We start from the raw sequence: 26671 nt of genomic DNA on the forward strand, positions 1-26671 counted from the left end.
GAATGATATCATGTTTCTCACATACTGCGTATAACAAAAGATTTCAATATGACTTTACTCTGTAAGTCTCTATATTGTGAACCATTTTTGTATAAAATACTTTCTCATTTAAACTTTTGATTTAACTGTTGTAAGTAATATTTTAGCGTTAAATATTTATGGAAACAAGAAGGCATCCATTTTTGAGTGAAAACATCCTTGATCAAATTTGCTCATATTTTTATTTTATTTATTTGATTAGTTTGTACCTTACCAAATAAACCCAACCCACATATTATATATAGTTGTCCGGCGCCGTGGCAAAGTGGTTAGCGCGCCTGTCTGTAACCCAGAGGTAATGGATTCAAGGCTCGCCGCTGCTACCATTGTGGGCGTATGTGTCCTTGGACAAGACACTTAACGGCAATTGCTCTAACCCAGTGGTCACTAATGGGTTGTCCAAATTATCAGCCATACATAAAAAATTAAATTGATGAGCCACTAAGCACTACTTTAAACAGTACAATGGTGCTTAACCATAGTAAAACATATGGCCTATCTGTGTTTGTACAATACAATATCCTACCCAGACCTAATACCAGTTATCTTGGACTGTTGTGTGAAAACTTCGTACCCTTAGTACAAATGTGTTAACATTAAAGCTGTATTCAATAACTGTTGTTGCCTGAGCTAAAGTATATAAATATCACCTGATATTCTGTTGAAGTAAGAAGCGGTATTACACTACATAAAATAGCGTTACAAAAAGGCGTTGGTCTGAACTGTAAGCAAGAAACGAATCCAACTAAAGGTACAATATATTTCGGGGAATCCCCGGGGAAAGAAAATTTTCTCTTGCGCTTTGCTGTGACAAGTAGGCTACAGAATAGACTACTGTAATACAACGGACAAGTTTACTAATACAAATATTTAACAAATGAAGCAGCGTTATTATAATGTTTTGTGATGAATTTCGTTCGGATTTCAACCCCATAGTTTTTTAATTAAACATATCACAATTTATGTTGGATGCGGCCATTACTAGAATGAATGGAAAGTGACAGAGTCACTCGGCTATACACACCAGATATTTTCTTTAGATTAATTTCTAGCTCTTTTAGGCGGAGTTTCGGTTATAAAAAGTTTTTTTTAAGCATGATTTACTCTTATAAACGGCCAGACAACATGATTTTAAACCAATGATAAAACTACTACTATTGCTTTTATTTAATGTTCCTTAGCATTAAGCTGTGCATTTTTAAATTGTTACAAATACTCTGCACTGAGTTACAAGTAAAATATGATTCGACTAAGCGACATTCTAGCAAATGTTATATACCAAAAAGTCCGGCGCCGTGGCGTAGTGGTTAGCGCGCCTGCTTGTAACCATTAGGTAATGGGTTCAAGGCTCGTCGCTGCTACCATTGTGGGCGTATGTGTCCTTGGGCAAGACACTTAACGGCAATTGCTCCAACCCGGTGGTCACTAATGGGTTGTCCAAATTATCAGCCATACATAAAAAAATAAAAAAAATTCCCAAAAAAATAATCACCCACAAAGTAACATACATGTTAACTCGTAAGCTGGCACGAGGTGTTAAACCCGTGTGATAACGACTGTCGTTTTCCGGCCACGCGAGGATAAAGTAAGTTACATTCATTCATTCATTACATTCATTCATTCATTCATTCATCAATGTTGTATAAAAGCGGTCTTTGTTAAATCTATTATATATAATATCTCTATTTCATGATTTTTTTAGTAATGTTTCGCATACCATTGCTATGACGACCACTGAATTCGAAACCTGATTGGCTACAATCCAATATACTATTTATGACGACATAAGAATATGACGTCATGAAACCGATCAGCTGATTTTTCATTAGTAAAATTGATGCGCAAGTATTCGCTGCTCGAATTTTTGCTGCTGATTTTGAACAAATAGTGAACAAACGTACACTTTGGTGTGTTTTGTTGAATGCGAAGTGAAAGAAAGTTAAATCTACTATAGGTATGTGGTTGATTTGTGTTGTCTGTGTTATTTTGATTGACAAATACGAACTGTTATATTTATATGCAATATGTTGTGTGGATACGATTAAACTTAAATGTTTGGAGTGTTTGAATGTTTTTGATACGTGGCATATTAGTGTGTATGTATGTTAGCAATGCCATGAACATAATATATTTAATAAAAGCCCGTTTTTATCTGACAAAAAAATAAAACAAAGTTTTCACAAATACAGAGCCTACAACTTTTTCAACGCGTTTTTTTGCACAAAACACATTTAATTCAACAAGAAACAGTACAGTGCGTCGCACTGGTACGATGTGCTTTAAAATTTCGAAGAAATATAAGACATATACAAAACATAACGAGAAAAATATAAAAAATAGTAATAAAAATTGATAGCGAAAACAAAATTTCATAAAATTTAGACATTTTGGTAAACCATTGCTACGGCGACCGTTTCCATGCCAAAACAAATTTGGCTGATTTCAAAATCTTTATGACGTAATGTGACGTCACTATTACTATCTGCAGTTTGAAAAATGGACTCCGATAATAGTAATCGAAAGCCAGAATGGGCGAAAAGGCCAAAAGCTGGTTTACAAATTCAGGTACATATTGCTCTGTACAAGCTTTATAAGTTATTGGTATACGCTCTATCTATCATACTGGAAAAATACAAAAATTCAAATTAAATCCTATTAATCCTATGTAAAATCCATACACACCTTATTACTGTATAACAGGATTTACAAATAGGCACGCCATAGGAAATTAGGACAGAATTAAACCCATTACAACAGTTACATACATATATAGTAGGGTGGGAAAAGTTGGGACACCTTTAGCACATAATATCTAAATATTCTAATCCTGTTTTAAAAAATTGACAACGGTTTATGGGAGTCGTGAAGATACGGTTGTGTAATTGTTTGAATTTATTTTGTTTACTACCAAGGGGGACGAAAAAATAGAATTAAAGGGTGTCCCATCTCCCCCACCCTACTATATGTAGTTATACCTTGAACTAAAAAAGGATTTCATACTTTAATAAAAGCAAAAACACATATATATGCAAATATAATAAATCAGACATATCTTTCAGGCTGGCGACGGGGAAGTGTGCTGGTATTCGCCGTATGAAATGTACGTCGATCTAGACAAGGTAAGAACTATAGCTCTTATTTTGTAATACGCTTTGGCAATGTAGGTGTTTTAGTTCATATAGTAGGGTGGGGAAAGATGATACACCTTTTCATTTTATTTTCGCGTTCCAGCATTTAGTATAAAACAAAAAATATAAAACTTTATTTTCGCGAGTCCTACAGACCGTTGTTAATTGTTTAAATCACGATCATGTTACTTGAATATTATGTGCTAAAGGTGTCCTATCTTACCCCACAGTACTATATGTTGAATAAAGCACCCGTGCTAAAACGACTACTGTATTTGCCCGTCACGGGAGGTAAAAAAAACGTCAACTAATTATTTATATTTGTTCTTTAAATCATTTATTACACTCATAGGAAACTAAAGAAGTTTCTGGAAAGTTTAAAACGACTTTGGGTCGCTGGGAGAAACAAAAAGCTGAGGTATAGTTAAACGATTTTTTTAGTGAACATAATTATAGTACCGTACATTTAGCCCTAGCGTATTAATCTCCGTTTTAAGACCACACATAGGTTTTACAATTGTTTTTTTCAGGGTGATGGCAAAAATAAAGACGTGACAAAAGCTCCTCACGATATGTATGTTCGTGAAAACAAGGTAATCATTTTGTTTTGTAACATTCCCAAAATTTCTACTCTATAGTGGGGAAAGATGGGACAACTTTTCATTCTATTTTCACGTTCCATTTGAAGTAAACAAAGAACATTCAAAGAATTATAAAACCGTATCCTCACAACTCCCATAGACCGTTGTCAATTGTTTAAAACACGATCAAGATATTTGGATATTATGTGCTAAAGGTGTTCCATCTACCCTCACCCTATTATATGAACACCTGATTCTATTTTAGGGAAGGCAGAAAGTTTTAAAGAACTTTAAAGAGACCTTGAATCAGTGGAAAATGACAGAGTTTGAGGTAAATTTTATCAAATACTTCTTCTTTTTTTGTAAGTAAAGCATATAGTTTAATGCAATGCATTAAATCAAATACAGGACAGTCTAACAGACGAGAAGCTTTCCGGTCTTTCTACTAGCTTCTCTTATACAGAGGTGAGTTCATTTTACATGAAATTCACTAAAACGTTCGTTGACTTTATTCTTTTATTTAGGAAGCACAGCGAGCACGCAGGGAACATGAGAGACTACGCAAGCAGTTTTTTACAATCTGTGATGGACATGGGGTGAGATACACAATTAAAACTTTTTTGTCACATCTATTTAATGTATATATGAACTGTTGTAGCTTAAGTGTAACTACAACCATCCAAGAAACTATGTGGAAAAATAACATTTAAAATAGCTTGGGGAATTCAATCAATTTTCTGGTTCGTCCTGTTATATGTTTGTCGGTTTGGAAACCCGTTAGAATTCCACGCAGTTGTCACGTCTTTGTTCGTTCTCTTACATGTTTGTTTTGTTCTTTGAGAGATAAGTAGTAACAGCAGCAACTTTAATACTAGATGAAAGGCCATGAGCGTAAATCGAAAAAAACAAACGAAGTCAACAGATCGACAACTCCATCCAGATCAGTTTCTTTCGTAAGCAATAACCTTTTGTTTCTTTTTCATACATGGTTTACACTTTGGATAACCCATTAGTGACCATTGGTTTAAGCTAGGACCGTTAGGCCTAAGTGTCATGATCTTGACCATCAAGCAAAGGCAGCAGCATCGTAACCACTGTATTTTACCTACAATGCGAGCAGTCTAACTTTTATTTTACTTTTCAGTTTATTCCACAAGGCAGGCAAAGATCTGCTGCATACAAATCAATAATGAAAGCGAGGGTAAGCTAAACTTATAGCTACAAAAAACATTCGCATAACGTTTGTTTTCTCTACAGAGCGGAAGGACGCTTGGCGAAACCAAAACCGGGGAAAAGACATTGCGAGATGTAATTATATGATTTATAACTTTTATCTAACATAGGCATTTAACATTAAAATTTTTCGCAGGAAGCCGCACCTGATAACTCTCCTGATATGTTTAAGTTGGAAACCGCACTAGAGGTAAATTATCAAGTTTATTCGTTGTGGTAGAAGCTTAAAAACGCTGTTTACTTCGGTAACCGGTCATTCTGGCCTAAATCCCATGTTCCATGGCGTGTCTTGCCGTATAGGAACTCAAACACATAGATTATAGCACATATCAATAACTGAATCTTATTTTTGAATTTCAGATTTTAAATCCAGACCCGCGCACAACAGATCAAAGGTTAACTGAAACTGACGGATCCTCGATAACTAAGGTAAGTTATTAAATGATGACAAGTTAAATGGTCATAAAACTATCCTTTTACTAACTAATATTGTGCATTCTATATGGCTTCTGACATTTTTTACAGATAAAAAATTATTAAAGTAACTGATTAAAATATATAACATTTTCAGTGCCAAATAAAGCCTTTAAAAATATAACATTTTCAGTGCCAGATAAAAGCCAATGATGTCACTCTGTCTCCATGTCGAAGCCAAGAAACCCCAACAAAAGTTGAAAATAAAGTCAATGAAAGGGTATTTATTGTTGTGCATTTGATTGCTGAATAATTGATTGAAATCTTATTTATATGCTGGCGTGGCGAAGCAAATTTACAAGTTATAACAATGGTGTCTATTTGGCATCGTGCTCGTTCAAAGCACGTATATAACTTTGTGGTTGGTAGTTTTTTTCTACATGGCTGACAATTAAGATAACCCATTCAAACAGTATAAATAGGTCTACATGAATTCATAGCAAAACTTCTGTTTTACAGAATAATGATCCATCGACATTGAAAAATCCTCCCACCAGCCCAATTGAAGGTTCAGAACTGTCAAAAGTAAGTCTAAAACTTAAGCTATTTCGTTGTTTCCTCGGCGTGGTGGCAAAGTGATGGCGTCCCTGTCTCTAACCAAGACGTACAGGTTCAAGGCTCGTCGCTGCTATCATTTATGGGCATAAGTGTCCTTGGGCAAGGCACTTAACGGCAGTTGCTCCAACCCAATGGTCACTGATGCGTTGTCCAAATTAACAGGTATACATAAAAAATGAAAAATCTAAAAATTCTCCTACAAAGTAACATACTTAGTAACTCGTAAGCTGGCACAAGATGTGACCTGTTTTATAACGACTGTCGTTTTCCACGCGTGGATAAAGAAAACTACATTCCTTCATGCATTTATTCTTACCGGTCAACAATTAATGTTGTTGTTTTACAGTCGTACACCGATTATGAAGACGATTTCGAGAGTTGCAGCGACTCGGACTCGGACAAGGTTAAAGAAAAACCTCGTACACCTGCGTGTTGGGGAGTTCTCAGTCGAAGCAATGTTTTGGACTGTGTAAGTATTTTATTTATACGCGTCTTTACACAACTTTTCTTTCAATTAGAGTAGGGTGGGAAAAGATGGGACACGTTTAGCACATAATATCTAAATAACCTCATCGTGTTTTAAACAATTAACAACGATCTATGGGAGTCGTGAGAACACGGTTTTACAATTCTTTGAATGTCCTTTGTTTACTACCGAATGGAAAAAGAAAATAGAATGAAAAGATGTCCCATCTTTCCCCGCCCTTTGGGAAGTTGTTTTAACTATGTAGTTAATTTTTAAAGGCTAAAAATGTGATTGTTAAACGAGGTATTTCTTAACAGGATGAATGGAGACAATTGTGTGATTTAGCAAACATGTTACTCAGAAGGGAGCCTGAACCTGAAGATTACGAAGTGGATCATTCGCTTCCTGATTGCGAAATGAGATGCCAATTTATCTCACCGTTTTACCCGTTGGTGGAAACACGACTTGAGTTCGTCGGTGGTGCGTTTTCCAACACTTGCTCTCCAATCCAAGAAGAAGAATTACCGGATGAGGACAAAGTGGGAGACAAGGATTCAACAAAGTCCTCCAGTCATCTCTCTTCTCCACTGCTGCCTCCCAAGCGCAAAAAGCTCCAAAAAATCGCCCCACAACGCAAAACCATTTCAGAGCCTGGTTCATACATTGAGTCAGGAGAGAGTGACACCGACAGTTACGACTCTCTCCTTGCACAGAAAGCTACCACCCATCCACCATCTCCCCACTTCGTTTCCCCTCCACTTAGCTGCGGCAAAGTCAGCCCCATGCCACACTGCAGCAAAACTGAAGTCAACGTTGTGGTAGCGTATGACGACGATGACGTACAAAACAGTGGCTGCGGATTCTGCCATCTTTTTCGAAAGATGGCCAAGAGAATCAAAAAACTATTTAAATAATTTCATTTTACCTGTACTGTATACTGTATTGCGCTTATAAAAAGGGGCGTTTACATTGCATAGCACGAAGTGCAATTTCCGTTGTGATAGCAATCTGAACGCCCCTTTTCATTTTAAACGTATAAAAATAAAACTTATTCTCATCTCTAGTCTAACATACGACAGGTTGTGTTTATTGTGTTGCTAAGAGTAAAATTTGCGAAGAAACCAGAGGTAATGGGTTCAAGGCTCGACGCTGCTACCATTGTGGGCGTATGTGTCCTTGGGCAAGACACTTAACGACAATTGCTCCAACCCAGTGGTCACTAAGGGGTTGTCCAAATTATCAGTCACACATAAAAAATCAAAAAGTCACACATAAGAAAATCAAAAAAAAAATAATCACTTACAAAGTAACGTACATTGGAACTCGTAAGCTGGCACGAGGTGCTAAACCCGTGTGAAAACGACTGTCGTTTTCCGGCCACGTGAGGATAAAGGAAGATACAGTAGGGTGGGGGAAGATGGGCACCTTTAGCACATAATATCTTGATGTCTTGATCGTGTTTTAAACAATTAATAACGGTCTATGGAAATCGTGAGGATACGCTGTTATAATTCTTTCCATTTTCTTTGTTGCCTACCTAATTGGGCGAGAAAATAGAATAAAAAGGGGTCCCATCTTCTATATACAAAAACTGCCTTCTTATAACTGCAATCGGAGGTTAGTCGAAAACCTAAAGTATGTGAAGAGAGTTAGCCTACCATATGTTACGCTACTTTGTGGGTAATTAATTTCTTGGTGATTTTTTATGTATGGCTGATAATTTGGACAACCCATTAGTGACCACTGGATTTGAATAATTGCCGTTAAGTGTCTTGCCCAAGGACACATACGCCCACATTAGTAGCAACGACGAGCCTGGAACCAATTACCTTTAGGTTAGAGGCAGGCGCGCCAACAAACTGTGCTACTGCGTCGGAACCTATATCATTTGGTTGAAATTCCACTTAGCTACGGTGCTGGGTAAAGTTACCACAAACGTACACAAGCCCCTTTAACACAAAGCCCCATAAATAGGAGCCTAATATTAATGTAAATGTTATTATTGTTTATTAACTGAGTAATAATAGAATAAACAAATATCACGACAGGAAGGTATACGCCGATTTTTAGAGGTATAACAGATATTAAATCAATGATATGTTACAGGCTCCACTAAGAGTGTTGTGTAAAACTAAATGACCAAAGTCAGCAATAATCAGTTAAAGGCACCAGCCGTATAGAGTAGTACAGTTAGGTACAGTACATATTGTCGTAAAAATAATGTATAGTAGGGTGGGAGAAGATGGCACACATTTTCATTCATTTTCTCATTCAATTCGGTAGTAAACAAACAATATTCAAAAAATTATAAAACCGTATCCTTGGGCCTAACATAGACCGTTGTTAATTGTTCAAAACATGATCAGGATTTTTGGATATTACGTGCTAAGATGTCCCATCTTTCCCCACCCTACTATTACAAAAACGAACAGGTATTAAATATTAAAGTGCTTAGGTGTTATAATAAATGATATTTAAAAGGTTATAAGTAACGTTTGTGAAAATTGTTTTAGTTTGTTAAACATATATTTTAGTTAAATTGTATTTTAAAATGTATCAATTTGTAGTCTTATATAATGCATTTAGAAATTTCGGTAATACGTAAGAAACAATTTGAAACAATACTTTAAAGGTGTTTTTAAATGTACAAGTGTATTCTGACTAATTAAGCCTGAAAAAAAAAAGACTTTTAATGGCTTTATGAATAAATGAATGAAATGTAGTTCCTCTTTTCAGTCACGATAATGAAAAACAATAGAGTTTACAAAAGCGAAAAAACAGGTAGTAACAGTAAAACAAGGCTTACTAAAATACCATATTGAAGGAAAGGGTTTTGGGTAAAAGGCGTGACCGTTACACTGTACACTGTGTACAGAGAATATTCACATTAATTCATGTAAAACTAGTTTTAGTTTGTGTAAGTAAAAGCAGACTGACTCCAGTCATAGTAAGTATACTGTGGTGCATAGCTAGTACCACCTACAATGTGTTCATTGTCGTCTTCATCTCTTATGTTAACTTCTCCACCTACAGCAGCCATGTACGTAGGTGGGGGGGCTGGAAAAAGGAAAGTTAATGGTTGGAAAAGAAAAATAATACTGGCAAAAATAAAAAAATAACGCCAATGAAAAAAAATAATGGGAAAGAAAAAAACTAAGAAAAGAAAAGAGAAAAATATACTGACAAAGAGAAGAGAAAATAAAAAAATACTGGCAAAGAAAATAAAAAATATACTGGCAAAGAAAAAACAAATTTTCTATAGAATTAGGTTGTTTTCTTATAACAAAACAAATAGGAGGAGCATTTTTTTGGACAAAAGTTGGTACACTACAAAAATGGGTTTTCACATGTGGTACAGCTTAATGCATATAATACAGAGATATCATATTAATTTGATTTTTGTAGAGATTTTATTCAAAAGGCTGAGAGATTTTTTAATGAATGGTACAGGCTATTCTAATAGTATTTGTGAGTATTGTATAGCAGGGAATACCGATGTACTTTTTTTATGGATGCACAGTACACACATGCGACTATCATTTGGAAAACAGGATGCCTTTTAAATCGCATATCCAAATCATTACCTATGGTAAACCAATTACCCTATTACTATGCAGAGCCATAGAAATACCGAGTAGTCCAACGTACGTAAAACACAAATTGACCGGCAATTTGGGTCCAAAATAACACAGTAGGTATAGGAAAAATGTATGTTTTTCGGTAAATTACAGAAAAACTTGAGCCTAATAACAAATTTAGAAAAACTTGTGTTACTTGTTTTCTGTGTCATAAAAAGTCAAAAATTAGAATAAGAAGCGGTTGATTTGCGACATTTTAGTCATTTAATGCGGCTAAATTTATATATTTTTTCTAAAAAATGTTTGGTAAGGTAAAAAAAAAGCTTTTTTACACCTTCCCACAAAAGGAAAACACAAACAAAACGTAACAAGTTTGTTAAACCCATTGCCAAAGTCACTACTTTTGCTCTATTTTGGACACACAAATACCGCAGTTGGACTACTCGGTGTTTTTACGACTCTGTTACTATGTAGACCCTGATTATTTATAAAGGATCTTATAGTCGATTTCAGAGCATGCATACATATGCTGTATACCCATGACAGGTGCGTAATGCACATAACATTAAAAAACCTACAAGTTTGTGATGTATTTGATACTCACGTTCATATGTTGGGGGTGGTGGGGCGCTGGGTTCAACAGGGGGTGCAGAAACAGGGAAACTCCCCATAGGAGGGTGAATAGAGTAAGGTGTTAGACCTTGCAAAGGGATAGTGCCCAATTGAATTGGCAAATTTAAGCGCAGATTAATGCTAGTGCCAGGTGTAACAACTGTGAACTGTAATAAATAAATGAATGAACGTAACTTAATTTATCCTTGCCTGGCCGGAACATGACAGTGGTGTTCATTAACACGGTTGTGTTCGTTAAAACATGGGTGTTCGTTTTAAAGTTATATTATACATGGTAGCAATACCTGAATAATCTATCTTAAATGTTATTTAAGGTTACAGTACAGATTAGCTTGTAAATGTAGTATATATTGCACTTCTGTGTAAACTATTAATAGCATATAAATGATAGGGCAATATGTAAATGTATAAATGTATGTACTACGGCAATATGTATATGAACTCTAATATATACATCTCCTGCAGCCCTGCTCCATGGTAAAGTAGTTATAAATAAGTTGTTGCATTCTCATACATATCAATGTATTATTATCAACCCACGCCCTACTAACCTGTAGATGATATTGTATATCTATGATATTACAGAATCTTAACATTGATGGTGGTAATGCTGGCACCTGTGTTAAAAAATTGCATTAAAATTTGGTATTTTAAATATATACAGAAATATATATTGTTTTTTAAAGCTAAAACTTAAGTTTATATTATTTAGTTTGGATTTTATTTATGTAAACAATTGATTACTAATAAATAATTTATTATGTGACAATGTAATAGGTTCTAAAATGTCAGATATACAGAAAAAACACACAAAAAATCAAAATCCAACTGTTTTTACACCACAACACAAGAACAAATAAGTGTTATTTATTTAGGTTTAAGGGTTTATTAAATATCACTAAAAACCTTAAATGACTAAAACAGTTTATTAAATATCATTAAGACACCTTGAAAGACTAAAAAAAGTTTATTAAACATCATTAAAAATGCTTAAATGACTAAAAAAAAATTTTAAATACCAATAAAAAACCTTGAATGCCAAAAAATGATCATTAAAAAGCCTATATCATTTAAAAAACCTTGAATAACAAAAAAAATGACTTTATATTTTAAACAGTACTAACTTGTAACCGTTCATTATTCCATTGAAGTGATTTCCCAGCATCCATGCCTTGCCCATTTATTTCAACAACCGTGTTTGAACGTGTTCGTGATTTTCGAGTTGTTTTAAAAGTCACACTCTGTATGATAGATGCTGAAGTACCAGGTAGCTTGGAAGAACTGGAAATGCAAAAATTTAACACAATTTTTAATTTACGTCTTAGAAAAAGATAGAGAAGATCATGTTATTTTAAAGAACGAATCAAAGTTTTTACGCACACTTTTGTTTTCCTATGAGACTAACTTGATAATAATTAAACATAAATGGCTTGTTTGTCTGCCAGGTGTAGCTACCCTGTAAATAAGATTTTAACTGTAACCGTGTTTGGTGTTTAACAACTGTTGTTTTTTAGCTATATCCTGTCTTTTCGTTTAAAATATTTTTAAATCTTCGCTACCGTAATTGATGAGACAAATAAAGTTAGTTTTATTAAGGATATTAACAGAAAAATAACAGTTGTTAAAACACCTTATAAATAAAAAGTCTGACTGTTAAATAAAGGCGTGACTGTTGCACCTAACATATTACCTAAAAGGAATTTCTAAAGATAAACAAATGCTATGACCTACTGGACTAGGTAGGTAAATAATCAGCATTGCTTGAAATTGAAGACTAAATTATTTATATAGTTTTGGTTAAAAAAACATGAAGTAATCTTAAAAGTCTTTTTCATTGCAAAAACCAATATGAATTATTTATATGTATATTAATGTCCCTAATATGCTGCTTGTGGAACAAATCAGGCACACATAGATCTATGAGCATACCCTGTACAAATATTAGGTAAATTATACATAGTGTTAAGGCAAATCAAAATCTTAAAAATATGGCTATTACCTAGTAGAGCTATTTAACAACAAATTCAGTGTATGTAATTTGCTGGTTAGGCATAATCCCTTTAACCTACAATTACCCACAAAGTAACATACATGGTAACTCGTAAGCTGGCACGAGGTGTTAAACCCATGTGATAACGACTGTCGTTTTCCGGCCACGCGAGGATAAAGTAAGTTACATTCACTCATTCAATCTCTTACCTTCCATTTTCAACATTAGCATTGACAGCGATGAATTCCCCTGGAACGTAACCCATTCTATCAATATGTACTTCTGCTGCTATTGGTCCACTTGCACAGCACAAGCAACATAATGTCTTTGAATCGTTCATGGTTGCTGGAGACTGTAAATATACAATTAAATAAATGTAAAATGAATGTAACTTACTTTATCCTCGCGTGCCTGGAAAACTAGTCGTTATCACACGGGTTTATCACCTTGTGCCATCTTACGAGTTACCATGTATGTTACTTTATGAGTGATTAAATTACTGTTCAAAAAGCTTGTATGATTTATATGGTAACTCGTGAGTTGGCACGAAGTGTTAGAAAGAAACAAAACACCCATGTTTAAAGACTGTCGCTTTTTTCAGACCCGCAAGGAAAAACCAAGTTTCATTAAATGTAAGTGTGTGTTAACAACTGTTGTTTTGTTGTTATAACCTTTCTTTTCGTTTTTAATATTTACTACCGTAATCAAAGAGAAAAATTAAGTTATTAATGTTATTTTATGTCCAATAAGTAGGTTAATGGGTTTTGTTGATATTATTAACAAAAATGCCTACGAAACATCTTATGAACCATAACTATTGGTATCTGTAGGACTATAACAAAACAAAGTTGTTAAATTAAACCTAGCCATCGCGTAAAAAATCTCACCCTGGCATGTTGTTCTTGATTTAGGTCAAGCATATCAAGAACAGTGAATGCAGTTTTTGTGTTTGGGTCAAATTTCCATGGTTTGTCAATTGATGCGTGTACCACATATCGAACGTAACCATGTGCTCCTATACAAAAGTTGTTAAGTAATGATATAACACAGCGAGAAAATCTGATCTGTGGTATACAAATATTGCCTCAATCATGCCTATTATATTCTCGTATGGCAAACAATGGAATAAAATGTAAATGAATGGAACTTGTTTACTTTTGCTTGGGAGAGCAAGGACAGCCCTTATAATAGGGGTGTTCTGTTTCATACACCTCCTGCTAATGAGTTACCATGTATGTTACCTTGTGGGTGAGGTATATTGATTAGATGTCTTATTGCACAAAATGCTATGTGGCATCATACATTTAGACATGAATGTAATTTACTTTAACCTCGCATGTTCGAAAAACAACAGTCGTTAAACAAGGGTGTACTGTTTTATACACCTCGTGCCAGCTTACGAGTTACCAAGTATGTTACTTAGTGGGTGATTATTTAGACAATTAGTAACCACTGGGTTGGAGCAATTGTGGTTAAGTTCTAGCACAAGGACACATACACCCACAGTAGTAGCAGAAAAGAGCCTTGAACACATTAATTCTGGTGGGTGATTTACCTTCAAAAGATGAAGGCAATTGTGGAGGCAATATAAATTGGAATGGGAAATTGGATTGACCACCAGGAAGTTTCTTTTCATTTTGATATGGCCCCATACTCCCTGTTAAAATAGGATTTAGTTAAACAATGCATATTGGTTAATAGGAAAATGACCACTCTTAGAAATTAACATGTTAAAAATAAAAAGTGAAGAGCATTAAATTAAAAAGTGTTAGGTTTAGTTTAAACTAGAATTTTAATAACTCATAAGTCTCATATATATAGGCTATATATTTATAGCATTGTGGCTCAGTTTAAACATAATTTCTAACAGATAAGATTGCTATAACAAACAAGTCAAGTTAAAATACAAGTAGGGGCAAACTGACCTTGCCCATAAACATATGAAGTCTGTTCAAAGTAAGTTTCAGAACTTCTGTAATGAACTGTCCGCCTATTTTTACCACTGCCCCTTGATTCTGACCAATGCACATTTGCTTTTCCAACAAACTTGATCTTGACAGCTGTAAATTATGGTATGGAAGTTAGAACAATGTAGATAGCTACTGTAGCTACCCACATTGCAATGAAAAATCTTTTTTATCACAGTGGTGTAAATACATGTATATATGTTACACGAATTTAAAGCATGGCAATTAATTATGCATAAGGGTAACTACTGAAATTATGCATGACGGCACTTGGTGACTTGGTCTATTATACTTTGGTGTCCAAAACTTCTTTTGTAATACTAAATTTCACCATATATATATAATTTCTATTGTACACAAAATCATGAGAAAATTGTTGTGTTTTTGTTGTGCAAAACTTAGAAGTTGTTTAATTACATTCAACGCCAAACATTTTCCGTATGGTAGTCACATATCAGCAATGAAAAGAGAAAGAATTTCCACTCAATTTATGATTACTTTTGTAAAACTATAACATGCATGTATATACAGTATATTAAACAGTGTTTAAAGTATGCAGTTGTTCACACCTTTCATTTTCATTGGAGCAGCAAGGTTTATAACAATGCTTCCACATACAGTATACACTCTCCCCAGGTCGAAACACTGATTTGCCTTCATTAAAACCAATGTAAAAAGATTGTAGCTTTCCCATTTTATCAGGAGTACACTATCACTATGAGTATGGACACTGCATTTATAAAAAAATATTAAACTGTTTATACTTTCACATAGCCTATGTAGTTGCGTGGAATTTCTTTTGTTTGGTAGATATTTGCAAAATAGACTCAACTGAATGCACTTTTTAATATTGTCTGAACGGTACCCTGACAGTTAAAGCTAGCTATTGGTAAAGCTAGTTATTGTTTGTGTGAACGGTCTTGCCGCAAGGCTACATGACTATTAGGCGAAAAAAGAAGGTAGAATGAGAGAAGCGACTGATTGTCGCCGGAACAATATGAGTTTGTATTGTAAAGGTGGGCGTGTTCGCGTGTATGTGCCGTGTCCGCGATTTCAATGATACGTGCGTGTGACGTCATCGCTTATCAACGTTGTCGCTGACTTGCTGAAGTTGCTGGTTTGCTTTTTGCAGCCTAGCGGAAGATTGAATTTCTATCGATATGTAGGGCAATAAAGTAAACTATGCGGTTGGTCATTTTGTTTATTTTTGTTATATATTGATTCTTCGTTTATTATATTGTATACACTTTCTGTAATCAGAGTTCGTATTCAAACATTTATACATACCGACTCTGCCTGTGATTTAATAGGCCTATCATGACTAATTTTGGTACTGTATTTTACATTAATTTATCTATTGTTTAAAATAATTATTGTTCCTTAAACATTTTTTATTTTAACAATAACGGTTTTGTAGTATTACTATTTTGTTGTTCCTAAAATATCCTTACCTTTAGGGATTAGTAAACCATATCAATTCCTGTTGCCAATATGAGTATTGTTAGTGTCCCTACGTCTGCATATGCTGACCAAAAACCTGGCACCAGTGGTTTAAGAAAAAACACCCAAGTATACCTCACTCAAAAGCATTACACGGAAAATTTCATTCAATCAATCTTGCTTAGTATTGATGAAAATGAGAGAAAAGGCTCCACTTTGGTTGTGGGGGGCGATGGTAGATATTACATGAAAGATGTAGTTCAAATTATTATTAAAATGGCAGCTGCGAACGGTGTCGCAAAATTAGTTGTTGGACAGAATGGTATTCTGTCAACACCAGCTGTATCTTGCCTTATACGCAAGTATTCTGCTACTGGTGGCATTATACTAACTGCTAGCCATAACCCTGGTGGGCCCAATGCTGACTTTGGAATTAAGTACAACACTTCCAATGGAGGGCCTGCACCATCTTCAGTAACCGATAAGATTTTTACAATTTCTAAATCTTTGGAGTCTTTTCAAACCTGCCCTGATATTGAAGTGGATATTAGCTCTATTGGAAGCAATGCTTTTAAAGTGGGGGGTAGTGATTTTACCGTTGATGTGGTATGCAGTGTTAAAGATTACGTTGAAATGATGAAAGAGATTTTTGATTTTGAGTCAATAAAGTCATATGTAACGTCAAAAAATCTGAAACTTTGTTTTGACTCTTTGCATGGTGTTATGGGGCCTTATGCTGACAAGATTGTTTGTGGGGAGTTGGGAGCAGATGCGAGCTCAATTGTTCATTCTATTCCTCTGGAGGACTTTGGTGGAGGACATCCGGACCCTAATCTCACTTACGCTAAAGCTCTTATGGATAAAATGAAAAAAGGGGAGCATGATTTTGGAGTTGCATTTGATGGAGATGGAGACAGGAACATGATAATAGGAAAGAATGGCTTCTTTGTGTCACCATGTGACTCTTTAGCTGTAATTGCTGCTAATCATGAAGCAATTCCATATTTTCGAAAGCATAAAGTGAGTGGGTTTGCACGAAGCATGCCTACAAGTGCAGCTGTGGATCATGTAGCCAAGGGCTTTGGAATGGAGATGTTCGAGACTCCAACTGGATGGAAATTCTTTGGGAACCTCATGGATGCTGGGAAAATTTCGCTCTGTGGAGAGGAGAGTTTCGGAACTGGGTCGGATCACATCAGAGAGAAAGATGGAATGTGGGCCGCTCTTGCGTGGCTTTCAATCCTCTCGCATCGAAAAATTTCCGCTGAAGAGGTTATTATTGACCATTGGAAGAAATATGGAAGAAATTGCTTTACAAGGTATGACTATGAACAAGTGGATTCTGAAGCTGCCGGTAAAATGATGAAATCTTTGGAACAGATGACTGAAGATCAAAGTTTAGTTGGTTCAACACAGTCTGGTGCTGGAAAAACTTACACTGTACAGTTAATGGATAATTACAGGTACTGTTTGCTTATACTTAATTAGGAATTCACAGTACAATATAATATTTTGTTTAACATCAACTATGTAAAAATCTTAGCAATGGTAAAATATTTTTGCGCCGAAAAAAAAATAGTTTTAATATTTAGCAGAAAAGATTGTTTAACTATGATAATTTAATGTAAAGAAATGTTTGTGTTGTTTGTGCAGGTACACAGATCCTATTGATAAAAGCATTGCAGAAAAACAAGGAATCAGAATCATTTTCTCTGACGGTTCACGTTTAGTGTTTCGTCTCAGTGGTACAGGTAGCAGTGGTGCTACAATACGAATGTATGTGGACAGTTATGTCTCAAGTGATGATGCAACACTGGAAGCTCCTGCCGCAGATGTGCTATGTCCTCTTGTTGAAATTGCTTTGAAAATTTCTCAGATTCCGGAGCTGACAGGCCGTACAAGCCCTACTGTTATTACGTAATAAATAGATTAATATGTATTTATGCATGCAAATAGTTATCTGTGTGGCTAACTTTATATATTGGTGACTTTATACTCTTTAACTGTGCTTATCTGCCAAAACATATTATATTAGGCCTAATGGGTGTACATGAATTGCAGTATATATATATATGTGTTTATTTATTATAGTTGGTCGTTTTTAACTTATGTTATTAATTCAAAATGAAAGATTGGTTTTGCACTGTATTTTGAAAGTTCAATAAAAGTTATATGTTCTGCTGTGCAATTAAGAAACAATATCGATTTTAATTTGAGGTAAGAGGGTTTTCCGAAATTTGTACAATTTAGCTTGAAGTTTGGCGAAATAAGACGTCTGCTCCCCAGTTGTTAAATATTACGTGGTTTGTAGTGCCACCGCGTGGGTAAATACAAACCGTCAGTTGCCTTGACAATAGAAGTCAATTATAAAAGCAAGATTTTTCAGCCGCGTTTTTTCATAAATAGAGAAAGAAGTTTGTAAAATTTTATGTTTTAATTTGTCTCAATGTAGTCTTAATACTTACTTAATCTGTGCCGTTTATTTTATGTAAACAGCAGAACGGTTCCGTATACAATTCGAAGTTGATGAACGAGTACAATATCGTTATATTGAACGAAAGAAACGTAATTATATGGATGGATCAGTATCACTGTGTACAATAATAGATAATGAAGTAACTCAAAAACTAATATAAAGTCATAATTTGTTACCATAGCCTAGTTGCTTGTAGAAAAAATAATATTTCATTAATGTTATTTAAAATTACTTTTTCCTGCAGAAATTTTGTTTAATTTAAAACGCCACGATGTTTGCTTCTCAGCGTCGAACAGCGCTGACTCATGCTCAGCAGGAGAAGCTGCAAGTGGAAAACAGAAGGAAAGAAAACCTAAGAGAAGATTTTCTAAAAAATTTAAAAGATGATACTCTGATCCGTGCAAATGTGAAGAGTGAGGATCGTGTTGCGGATAAAAGGTTCATCCGGACACTGCAGAGGGAGGAGCAGGAGCGAGTGATGGAGGAAGCCATCTTGAAAGCGGAGCAAAATAGTCGGCAGCGGGAAGAGCAGCTCGCGCAGGAGGAGAGGATGGCTCGTCAGTTGGAGCAGATTAAACTGGAGAAGATTCGAGATGAAAAGATGCGGCAGCAGCTCCGGGATAATAGTCTCGAGCTTAGGGAGTTGGAAGCTAAACTAAAAGCTGGGTATATGAATCGAGAAAGGGCGGCTCAGATCGCGGAGAGAGATGCTATTAAGTTACAAGGGATGCAGAGGGACTCTAAGATCGCTCGTCAGATGAAAGAGGAGTTTGAAAGAGCAGAGGAGGCAGAGCAACAAAAGGAGCTTGAGCGTTGGCAAGAAAGTGTTCGCTATCAACAAGAGCTGGAACGGCAGCTTGAAGAGAAAGAGCATAAGAAGCAAGAGGCGTATGAAGAGTTCTTGAAAGAAAAACTCATGATTGATGAAATCGTTAGGAAGATTTATGAGGAGGATCAAAGGGATCAGGAAATGAGGTTGGAGAAGCAACACGCGACGCAGAGATTTGTGGAGGAGTTTAAGCAAAAGAGGGATGAATGGAAGAGATTGGAACGAGAACGTTTGGAAGAAGAGAATAGAAAAATACTTCAGTTCGCAGATATGCAACAAGTTAGGGAGAATGAGAGAATGGCTAAGCAGCAAGAACAAGAAAATGCGAAGGCACTGGTGCAGCAACAACTTGCCACTAAGATTGCTAGGGAGCAGAGTGAAAAGGAAGAAAGAGAAAATATTCTTCAGGATCTTTATCTGGAAGAGCAAGAGGAAGCTGAGAGGCAAAAAGAAATGGCGGAGCAGGAGAGAAAGCTTCGACAGAGGATTGAACTCCAGGAAACGCACCAGAAGCAAATGGAATTCAAGCAAATGAGGATGGAAGCGGAACAGCAAGAAGAGGAAGAGTTCCGGAGGCAGATGCTTGCTAAATTTGCAGAGGATGATCGAATTGAGCAGATGAATGCTCAGAAACGAAGAATGAAGCAGCTCGAGCACAAGCGGGCAGTTGATGCTCTCATTGAGGATCGGAGGCGGCAGTTTGAGGAGGATAGACAGCGAGAAATTGATCAGCTCCAGGAAGAGGAGAGGATTCAAGCCATGCGGAGACAGATCTTGGAGGAGGAGAGGCAGAAACTTCTTAAAGAGCACGCAACCAAACTTCTTGGGTATCTTCCTAAAGGTGTCCTCACTAGCGATAAAGACTTGGAAATATTTGATGAAAATTTCAGGAAAGCTTATCAGAAGAGACGTGTTGATCCCTTTGATGACTATTGATGCTTTCCACTTATAATGGCTGCAAGTTTTGAATGTTTTTTGTCCCATTGACTGTTGTAGCACTTTTACTGCAAGTTTTCAACAAGGCATTGTGAAAAATTTAAGTTTGTCTCTTTTGACACTTCGTTACATTTTATGGGTATTTGTTTTTTGCTTCATTTGTGTAACTGCATAAAACGGTGAACTAAAAATATGAAAAAAATGAATGAATGACATTTATTCTCATTTTAGTTATAACACAGGCTACATATTTCATACACCTTGTACCTGCTTTTAAGTCCGTATGGCCTATAACATGGACAACCATAAGTGACCACTGGGTTTAAACAATTTTAGTTATGTGTCTTACCAAATAGGGAACAAACATGCCTACAATAGTAGCATTAGCAGCATTAAACCTAAATTCCTTTGGTTTTAATATGCTTCTACCACTAAGCATCAGTACCAGAAAATATCACACATCAGATAAAATAAGTATATTTGAATTAAACAATGTCCGGAAACTTAAAACAAGGAAAAGACACCGACTGTTCTAAAAATTTCGCAGTACTAAGCAAAGTACTGTCATTAAAGTGTGCTGATATCAACTGCATTGATATCGGCAGTCCATTTTGTGATAGATTGACAGGCACTGAAATTGCCGGCACGCCTGCTAGGTTAACAGGCTGAAGGCATACATCATGCTCTACAGTTCTGTGGCGGTTACTTCTTTGATTGAATTCACTATGTAGTGGGCTAGGTGACACCATTGCTGGAGTAAGCAAGATATCAACACTGCTATTTGACATTCCCATTGTTTGGGGTCTCCCACCCACTCTTAAATTTTCTTTGGTGGAAAATATGTTTAGGAAGTCATCCGTTATGAGCCGGCGAACTTTCATTGCTTTTTCGTAATACTTTTCATAGTTGCTGTAAGAAAGAGAACTAGGTAAAATATAAATTGAATTATTCTTGCATTGGCGGGGCAATAACGGTTGTTACGGCATTAGGATTTTTTTATATGGCTAAAAATTTAGACAACCCAAAAAGGGACCAATGGGTTGAAGCAACGACAGTTGTTAAACATGGGTGTTTTGTTTCATACATCTAATACAAGTATGTTCCATTGTGGGTAAAGGATTAACTATTAGTGACCACTAGGTTGGAGCAATTGCCGTTAAGTGTCTTGCCCAAAGAATACATTGACATAATGTTACTTTGTGGGTGATTATTTATTGGGGACTTTTTATGCATAGCGGATAATTTGGACAACCTATTAGTGACCACTGGGTTGGAGCAATTGCCGTTAAGTGTCTTTTCCAAAGAACACATACATGATACATCCACAATGGTAGCAGCGAAGAGCCTTGAACCCAATACCTGGGAAAGATGCAGGCGCGCTAACCAACTGTGCTACCGACTCCTATGGCAAGCTTTACCTTTTAAGTAGGAAATAATTGCCAGCAAGTATTCTTCCAGCAACAGTCTCATTAAAACCTTCACTTCTAGATCGGGCATACATCTTTTCTGTGTAATCGCCTTCAACTCTGTGGCCAAACTCCAAACCATCAAACCTGTAAATATGCATATTTTAAGAGATTTGTTATCATTGGCGCCTATTTTTAGAAAAACCAGGCTTCTTTTCGGCCACATACTTATTCCTATTAAGTTATTCTTGTTAAGCAAGGTACTGTTCACATGTGCTGATATCAGTTGAATTGATAATGGCAATCCATTTTGTGATAGATTGACAGAAACTTACTTGATTATTGAAACAGGGTATTATAATTCATTCCAGGGCAAGGCTATGTTAGGCACCTATGTTTGTTACACACATACAATGTTTTTTTTAGAGTCCTTCCTATTTTTTTTTACCAAACGGGACGATAAAAACGCCATACATGAAAAAAATCCCCCCCACAAAGTAACATATATGGTAACGCGTAAGCTGGCACAAGGTCTATGAAACAGAACATCCATGTTATAACGGCTGTTGTTTTCTAGCCATGCGCGGATTAAGTAAGTTACATTCATTTATTACTTATTTACCTAGCCATGTTAGATGCCACTTCAGCTGCGCCAAGCACTTGGTAACATGGTATTGAATACTCTGTATGCGGCAGGCTTACCTATAATGCAGATAAAAATAAATTACAAAATATTGTTCAGTTAAACATAAATGGCCTGTTTGTCTGCTAGGTGTAGCGACCACGCTTATTTTTTTAATTTAATGTAAATATGTTTTTAACTGAAAGCGTTTTTAAACAACTGTTGTTTTGTTAATATATCTTTACTTTTTGTTTGAAATATTTCTAAATCTTTGCTACCGACAATTGAAAAGAAATAAAGGTACTACATTTTATGTTTCTTTATAACCTTGATTTACCACAAATTACCTGCACAACTCTTGCACCAGCATTCTCAAAAATGTCCGCTGTTCGATTCCACGCTTCAATGACCTCAGGTGACATACCAGGAACATTGTACTCCTAAGTTTGAAGAATAAAAGTTTGATTGAATGTTCCTCAAGGGAGCGAAAACCCAGTTGTTATAACACAGGTGATCTTTTTTAAACACCTTGTGACATTTATGAGTTACCATGTATTTAACTTGTTGGTGATTAGTTTTCTGTATAACTGATAATTTTTTAGACATCACACTAATGATCATTAGGTTGAGGAAATTGTCGTTAAGTCTTTTTCCTAAGGACACATACGCCCACAATGGTGGCAGCACTGAACTTGTATTCTCATAGGCAGATTTGCTAACCATTGCCAAGATACCAGTAAATTTTAAGATAAGTTGAATGTATGTAAGAATGAATGTAAATGTGTTACCAATTTAATGATTATTATTAAACCATAGGTTTGGGTTCAAAATTTATCGCGGCTTCCGTTTTGACTTGAGAGCGTATGTCTTTTGGCAATTAACAGCAATTGCTTCGACCCAGTGGTGACTAATGGGCTGTCTAAATTGTAATGCATACACAAAAAACAATTACCCACAAAGATACGGAAGTGGTAACTCGTAAGCTGGCACTTGGATCATCCAACAGAACACCTGTGTTATAACGACTATCGATCCAGTCACGCAAGGATAAGCAATTCATTCATTATAACAGGAATCACAAACCTTCGGTATTCCAACGACCAAATCTTTGATACTTTCACAATCTAGTTTTACTTTTTCCACTTCTTTGGTTGTTGAGGTTGAATCCATACAGTCGTTACCGGCAATAATACCTGTTTTTGTTAGCTACTATAATATGGAATACACCTTGTCATATAATATAAGATTTTACGAATAATATATATATATATATATGTGGGGAAGATGGGACAACTTTTCATATTTTTTTTGTTCATTAAAAGAATTATAAAACCGTATCCTCAGGACTCCCATTGGCCGTTGTTAATTGTTTAAAACACAATCGGGATATTTAAATAATATGTTATAAAGGTGTCCCATCTTCCCCCACCCTACTATATATATATATGTGTCCTAGGTTCCACACTGTAAAACCTTACCCATAACTTATGTGTACATACATTAATTCTATGTGCATAAAAAGGTAGGAAAAACATAATTCATTGTATTTTTCCAAGACCTACTGTAAATAAGTGCCACATCTTCAACCGTCTTTGCCAATACCCCTGGCACGTCCAGTGAGTTAACCAGAGATATGAGTCCATGCCTTGATAATGAACTATACGTTGGTTTGAATCCCACCACACCACACATGGCTGCAGGTATTCTTATGGAACCTCCAGTGTCTGATCCTAATGCACTAAAATAAATAAAATATTTTTTTATTAGTAATACCATATTACATACCATAATTGTTTATTTATAATTGTTTATTTTTAATACATAATTGTTTATTTTTAAATACAGCAACCAAGATCAGGTTAATAACCTGTCCGGCACAGTGGCGTAGTGGTTAGCGCGCCTGCCTGTAACCAATAGGTAATGGGTTCAAGGCTCGACGCTGCTACCATTGTGGGGGTATGTGTCATTGGGCAAGACACTTAACGACAATTGCTTCAACCCAGTGGTCACTAATGGGTGGTCCAAATTATCAGCAATACAAAAAAAAAAAAAAATATTCACCCACAAAGTAACATACATGGTAACTCGTAAGCTGGCACGAGGTGTTAAACCCGTGTGATAACGGCTGTCGTTTACAGGCTACGCGAGGATAAAGTAAGTTACATTCATTCATTCATTTAAGTAATGAAGAAAAAAGAATTAGCAAAAAAACGACAATCGCTAATTTGCTATAAACACGCTGTAGGTAAATCGTTAAGTAAAAGTGTCAGATAAAAGCGTGGCTGCCAAACCCACGGTATCATAAACTGACCGTAAGGACATTCTCATAAATCACCTAATAAATGCACAAACAAAGACAAGGGTTTCTGCTAAGTTTTGTAGAATTTTACGATAGGGCTGTGGGTCGTAGTAAAATTCCAAGGCTTCCCAAACTGGGTGTTGTATGATAAACTTCAGGGACCTCTAACATTTACACAAAGTTCTGCATTTACTGCATATATTATACTATTACTAGTGAATTATAATTTTTTTAGGGCGGAAATATTTTGGTAGATTAAACAGGGTTGCAAGCGAAACACAAAGTATTTCAATCTCCCAGGGCCTACAGATTGTAGTCTAACTCTCCAGAAACACGCACTGCCATAAACCTTTGCTAATGTTATATTGAATAATATGTTTACACTTACAAATAGCTTGCTCCTGTTGCCACAGCAACTGCACTACCACCAGAGCTTCCACCACAAATAAACCAATCAGAATTATCTGTATTGTTAAAGTCATAAAGCCATGGGCTTCGTACAGGACCAAATAAGGAGTTAACTGAACCGGACCTAAAAATAATGTTAGCCAAAAAAAAAAATTAAGTCGAAAATTAAAATTCTTGCTGAAAGAGAAAAAACTAAAAGTTAGGACTATATATATAGTTAAATATAAAAATTCACTCTGCAAATGTTTTAATTCTGATTTAGCTATTCTGTTTTGTATTTTAAACAATGAATGTGAATTGTTTTGTATATGGGTGAGGTCCTACAACCATAGATGCAGGCCAGTGTTGGCCCATTACCCCCTATTGTCTAATGTGGGCTGGTCTAGTTAAAAAGTTTGAGTGTGTTTTAAGTTATAAACTAAATATGCATGGTATTATTAATTTAAATAATTATAATAATAACTTTTATTTGTTTCTTAGATTATGGTAGCGAAGATTAAAAAATATTAAAAAAAAACAGAATATAGCGACAAAGCAACAGTTATTAAATCACGGTTACTGTTTAAAAGATATTTATATTTAATTTGAAGAAAATAAGCGTGGTCGCTTCACCTAGCAGAAAAACAATGAGCCATTCTTAAAAACAAACACATACCCCATAGCAAATTCATCCATATTAGTTTTGCCTATCATCACAGCTCCAGCCTTTAAAAGTCTATCAACAACTGTAGCATTGAATGTAGGAACGTAATCTTTCAACATATTGGAAGCACATGTAGTTCTGACACCCACAGTACTGAAGTTGTCTTTCACAGCAAATGGGACTCCATGAAGGGGTAGGCTGAAACATTAACACAACAGTTAATATAACAGAGCAAATGGGTATTGGTCTAACTCTGGCATAAACATTTTTTAATCTGCATGTGCTGGTGCATAATATTACATAATGTTTCAAGCAAATAGCTTCATTTTTTTTATAAAAAAATGACCTAAAGTGCTGCCAATAGCAGATATTTTGAATATAGAACTACAAAGTAAAATACAACATAACCTACTTGGTAGACCCATGGTTTTCATTGTTATGGTCATCCACTACTGTTATGAATGCATTAAGAGGTTTTATCTCTTCAATTCTTTTGTAACACTCTCTTGCAACCACATCTTTTGAAATAGCACCATTCCGAATCAAAGATGCAATCTGAAATTTCAATTTGAAAGGTACTTTCTTATTTTGTGTCTAAAAGATAAATATACTACTGAATTATTTTATAAATGTAAATACATACATAAATATATATGTATTTCTGTACCTGCACTGTAGATTTTTGTAAAATTCCATTGCTGGCCATGGGTAATGAAAAACAGCATGCACGACCAGTTTTAAAATTCTGACTTTACTAATATTGTGTTTCAATTTTGGGAAATCCCCCTGTTTTTATATGAATTTCCTTTTTAACAGTATTTCAAACTTGGTCAATTTTAGAAGTTCTTACTTTTTTAGTCAAGTTTTAATCATATTTTATTAATGGACAGAAACTCGTTTAAAAAATAAAAACATATTCTAATTTCGGTGATTACGCCACTCTCTCACCTAATTCCTAGATTTTT

At 35.4% G+C, this 26671-nt stretch overlaps 4 protein-coding genes, 1 long non-coding RNA gene and 1 pseudogene across 6 annotated transcripts; 4 read left to right on the forward strand and 2 right to left on the reverse strand.

Annotated features, from left to right (window-relative positions):
- Window positions 1-3111: 3111 nt before the first annotated feature.
- LOC149734653 (uncharacterized) lies at window positions 3112-5846 on the forward strand. Its single transcript, XR_016385220.1, has 3 exons — window positions 3112-5171; window positions 5342-5410; window positions 5589-5846. It is a non-coding gene; the product is annotated as an uncharacterized LOC149734653 (long non-coding RNA).
- Window positions 5847-6811: 965 nt separating this feature from the next.
- On the forward strand, window positions 6812-7852 carry LOC149734654 (uncharacterized). Its single transcript, XM_089879953.1, has one exon. The coding sequence runs from the start codon at window positions 6830-6832 to the stop codon at window positions 7391-7393; it is 564 nt and encodes a 187-aa protein (XP_089736079.1). The 5' UTR covers window positions 6812-6829; the 3' UTR covers window positions 7394-7852.
- Window positions 7853-8463: 611 nt separating this feature from the next.
- LOC149734655 (arrestin domain-containing protein 3-like) lies at window positions 8464-15397 on the reverse strand (annotated as a pseudogene). Its single transcript, XR_016385182.1, has 9 exons — window positions 15217-15397; window positions 14606-14740; window positions 14236-14337; window positions 13568-13695; window positions 12890-13032; window positions 11815-11971; window positions 11242-11307; window positions 10662-10836; window positions 8464-9536 (listed from the first exon to the last, which is right to left on the reverse strand). The product of XR_016385182.1 is annotated as an arrestin domain-containing protein 3-like (transcript).
- A 361-nt stretch (window positions 15398-15758) lies between these two features.
- On the forward strand, window positions 15759-18286 carry LOC149734656 (phosphoglucomutase-1-like). Its single transcript, XM_089879938.1, has 2 exons — window positions 15759-17550; window positions 17741-18286. The coding sequence occupies exons 1-2, from the start codon at window positions 16139-16141 to the stop codon at window positions 18006-18008; spliced, it is 1680 nt and encodes a 559-aa protein (XP_089736064.1). The 5' UTR covers window positions 15759-16138; the 3' UTR covers window positions 18009-18286.
- Window positions 18287-18384: 98 nt separating this feature from the next.
- On the forward strand, window positions 18385-20534 carry LOC149734657 (meiosis-specific nuclear structural protein 1-like). Its single transcript, XM_089879940.1, has one exon. The coding sequence runs from the start codon at window positions 18835-18837 to the stop codon at window positions 20326-20328; it is 1494 nt and encodes a 497-aa protein (XP_089736066.1). The 5' UTR covers window positions 18385-18834; the 3' UTR covers window positions 20329-20534.
- A 255-nt stretch (window positions 20535-20789) lies between these two features.
- On the reverse strand, window positions 20790-26589 carry LOC149734658 (glutamyl-tRNA(Gln) amidotransferase subunit A, mitochondrial-like). The gene is made up of 10 exons (XM_089879939.1): window positions 26374-26589; window positions 26119-26261; window positions 25719-25904; window positions 25044-25187; window positions 23919-24094; window positions 23440-23549; window positions 22704-22796; window positions 22357-22436; window positions 21747-21881; window positions 20790-21237 (listed from the first exon to the last, which is right to left on the reverse strand). The coding sequence occupies exons 1-10, from the start codon at window positions 26410-26412 to the stop codon at window positions 20814-20816; spliced, it is 1530 nt and encodes a 509-aa protein (XP_089736065.1). The 5' UTR covers window positions 26413-26589; the 3' UTR covers window positions 20790-20813.
- Between the last annotated feature and the right edge of the window lie 82 nt (window positions 26590-26671).

The sequence above is a fragment of the Ciona robusta genome, chromosome 6 (assembly GCF_009617815.1).
Source record: "Ciona robusta chromosome 6, ASM961781v2".
Lineage (NCBI taxonomy): Eukaryota > Metazoa > Chordata > Ascidiacea > Phlebobranchia > Cionidae > Ciona > Ciona robusta.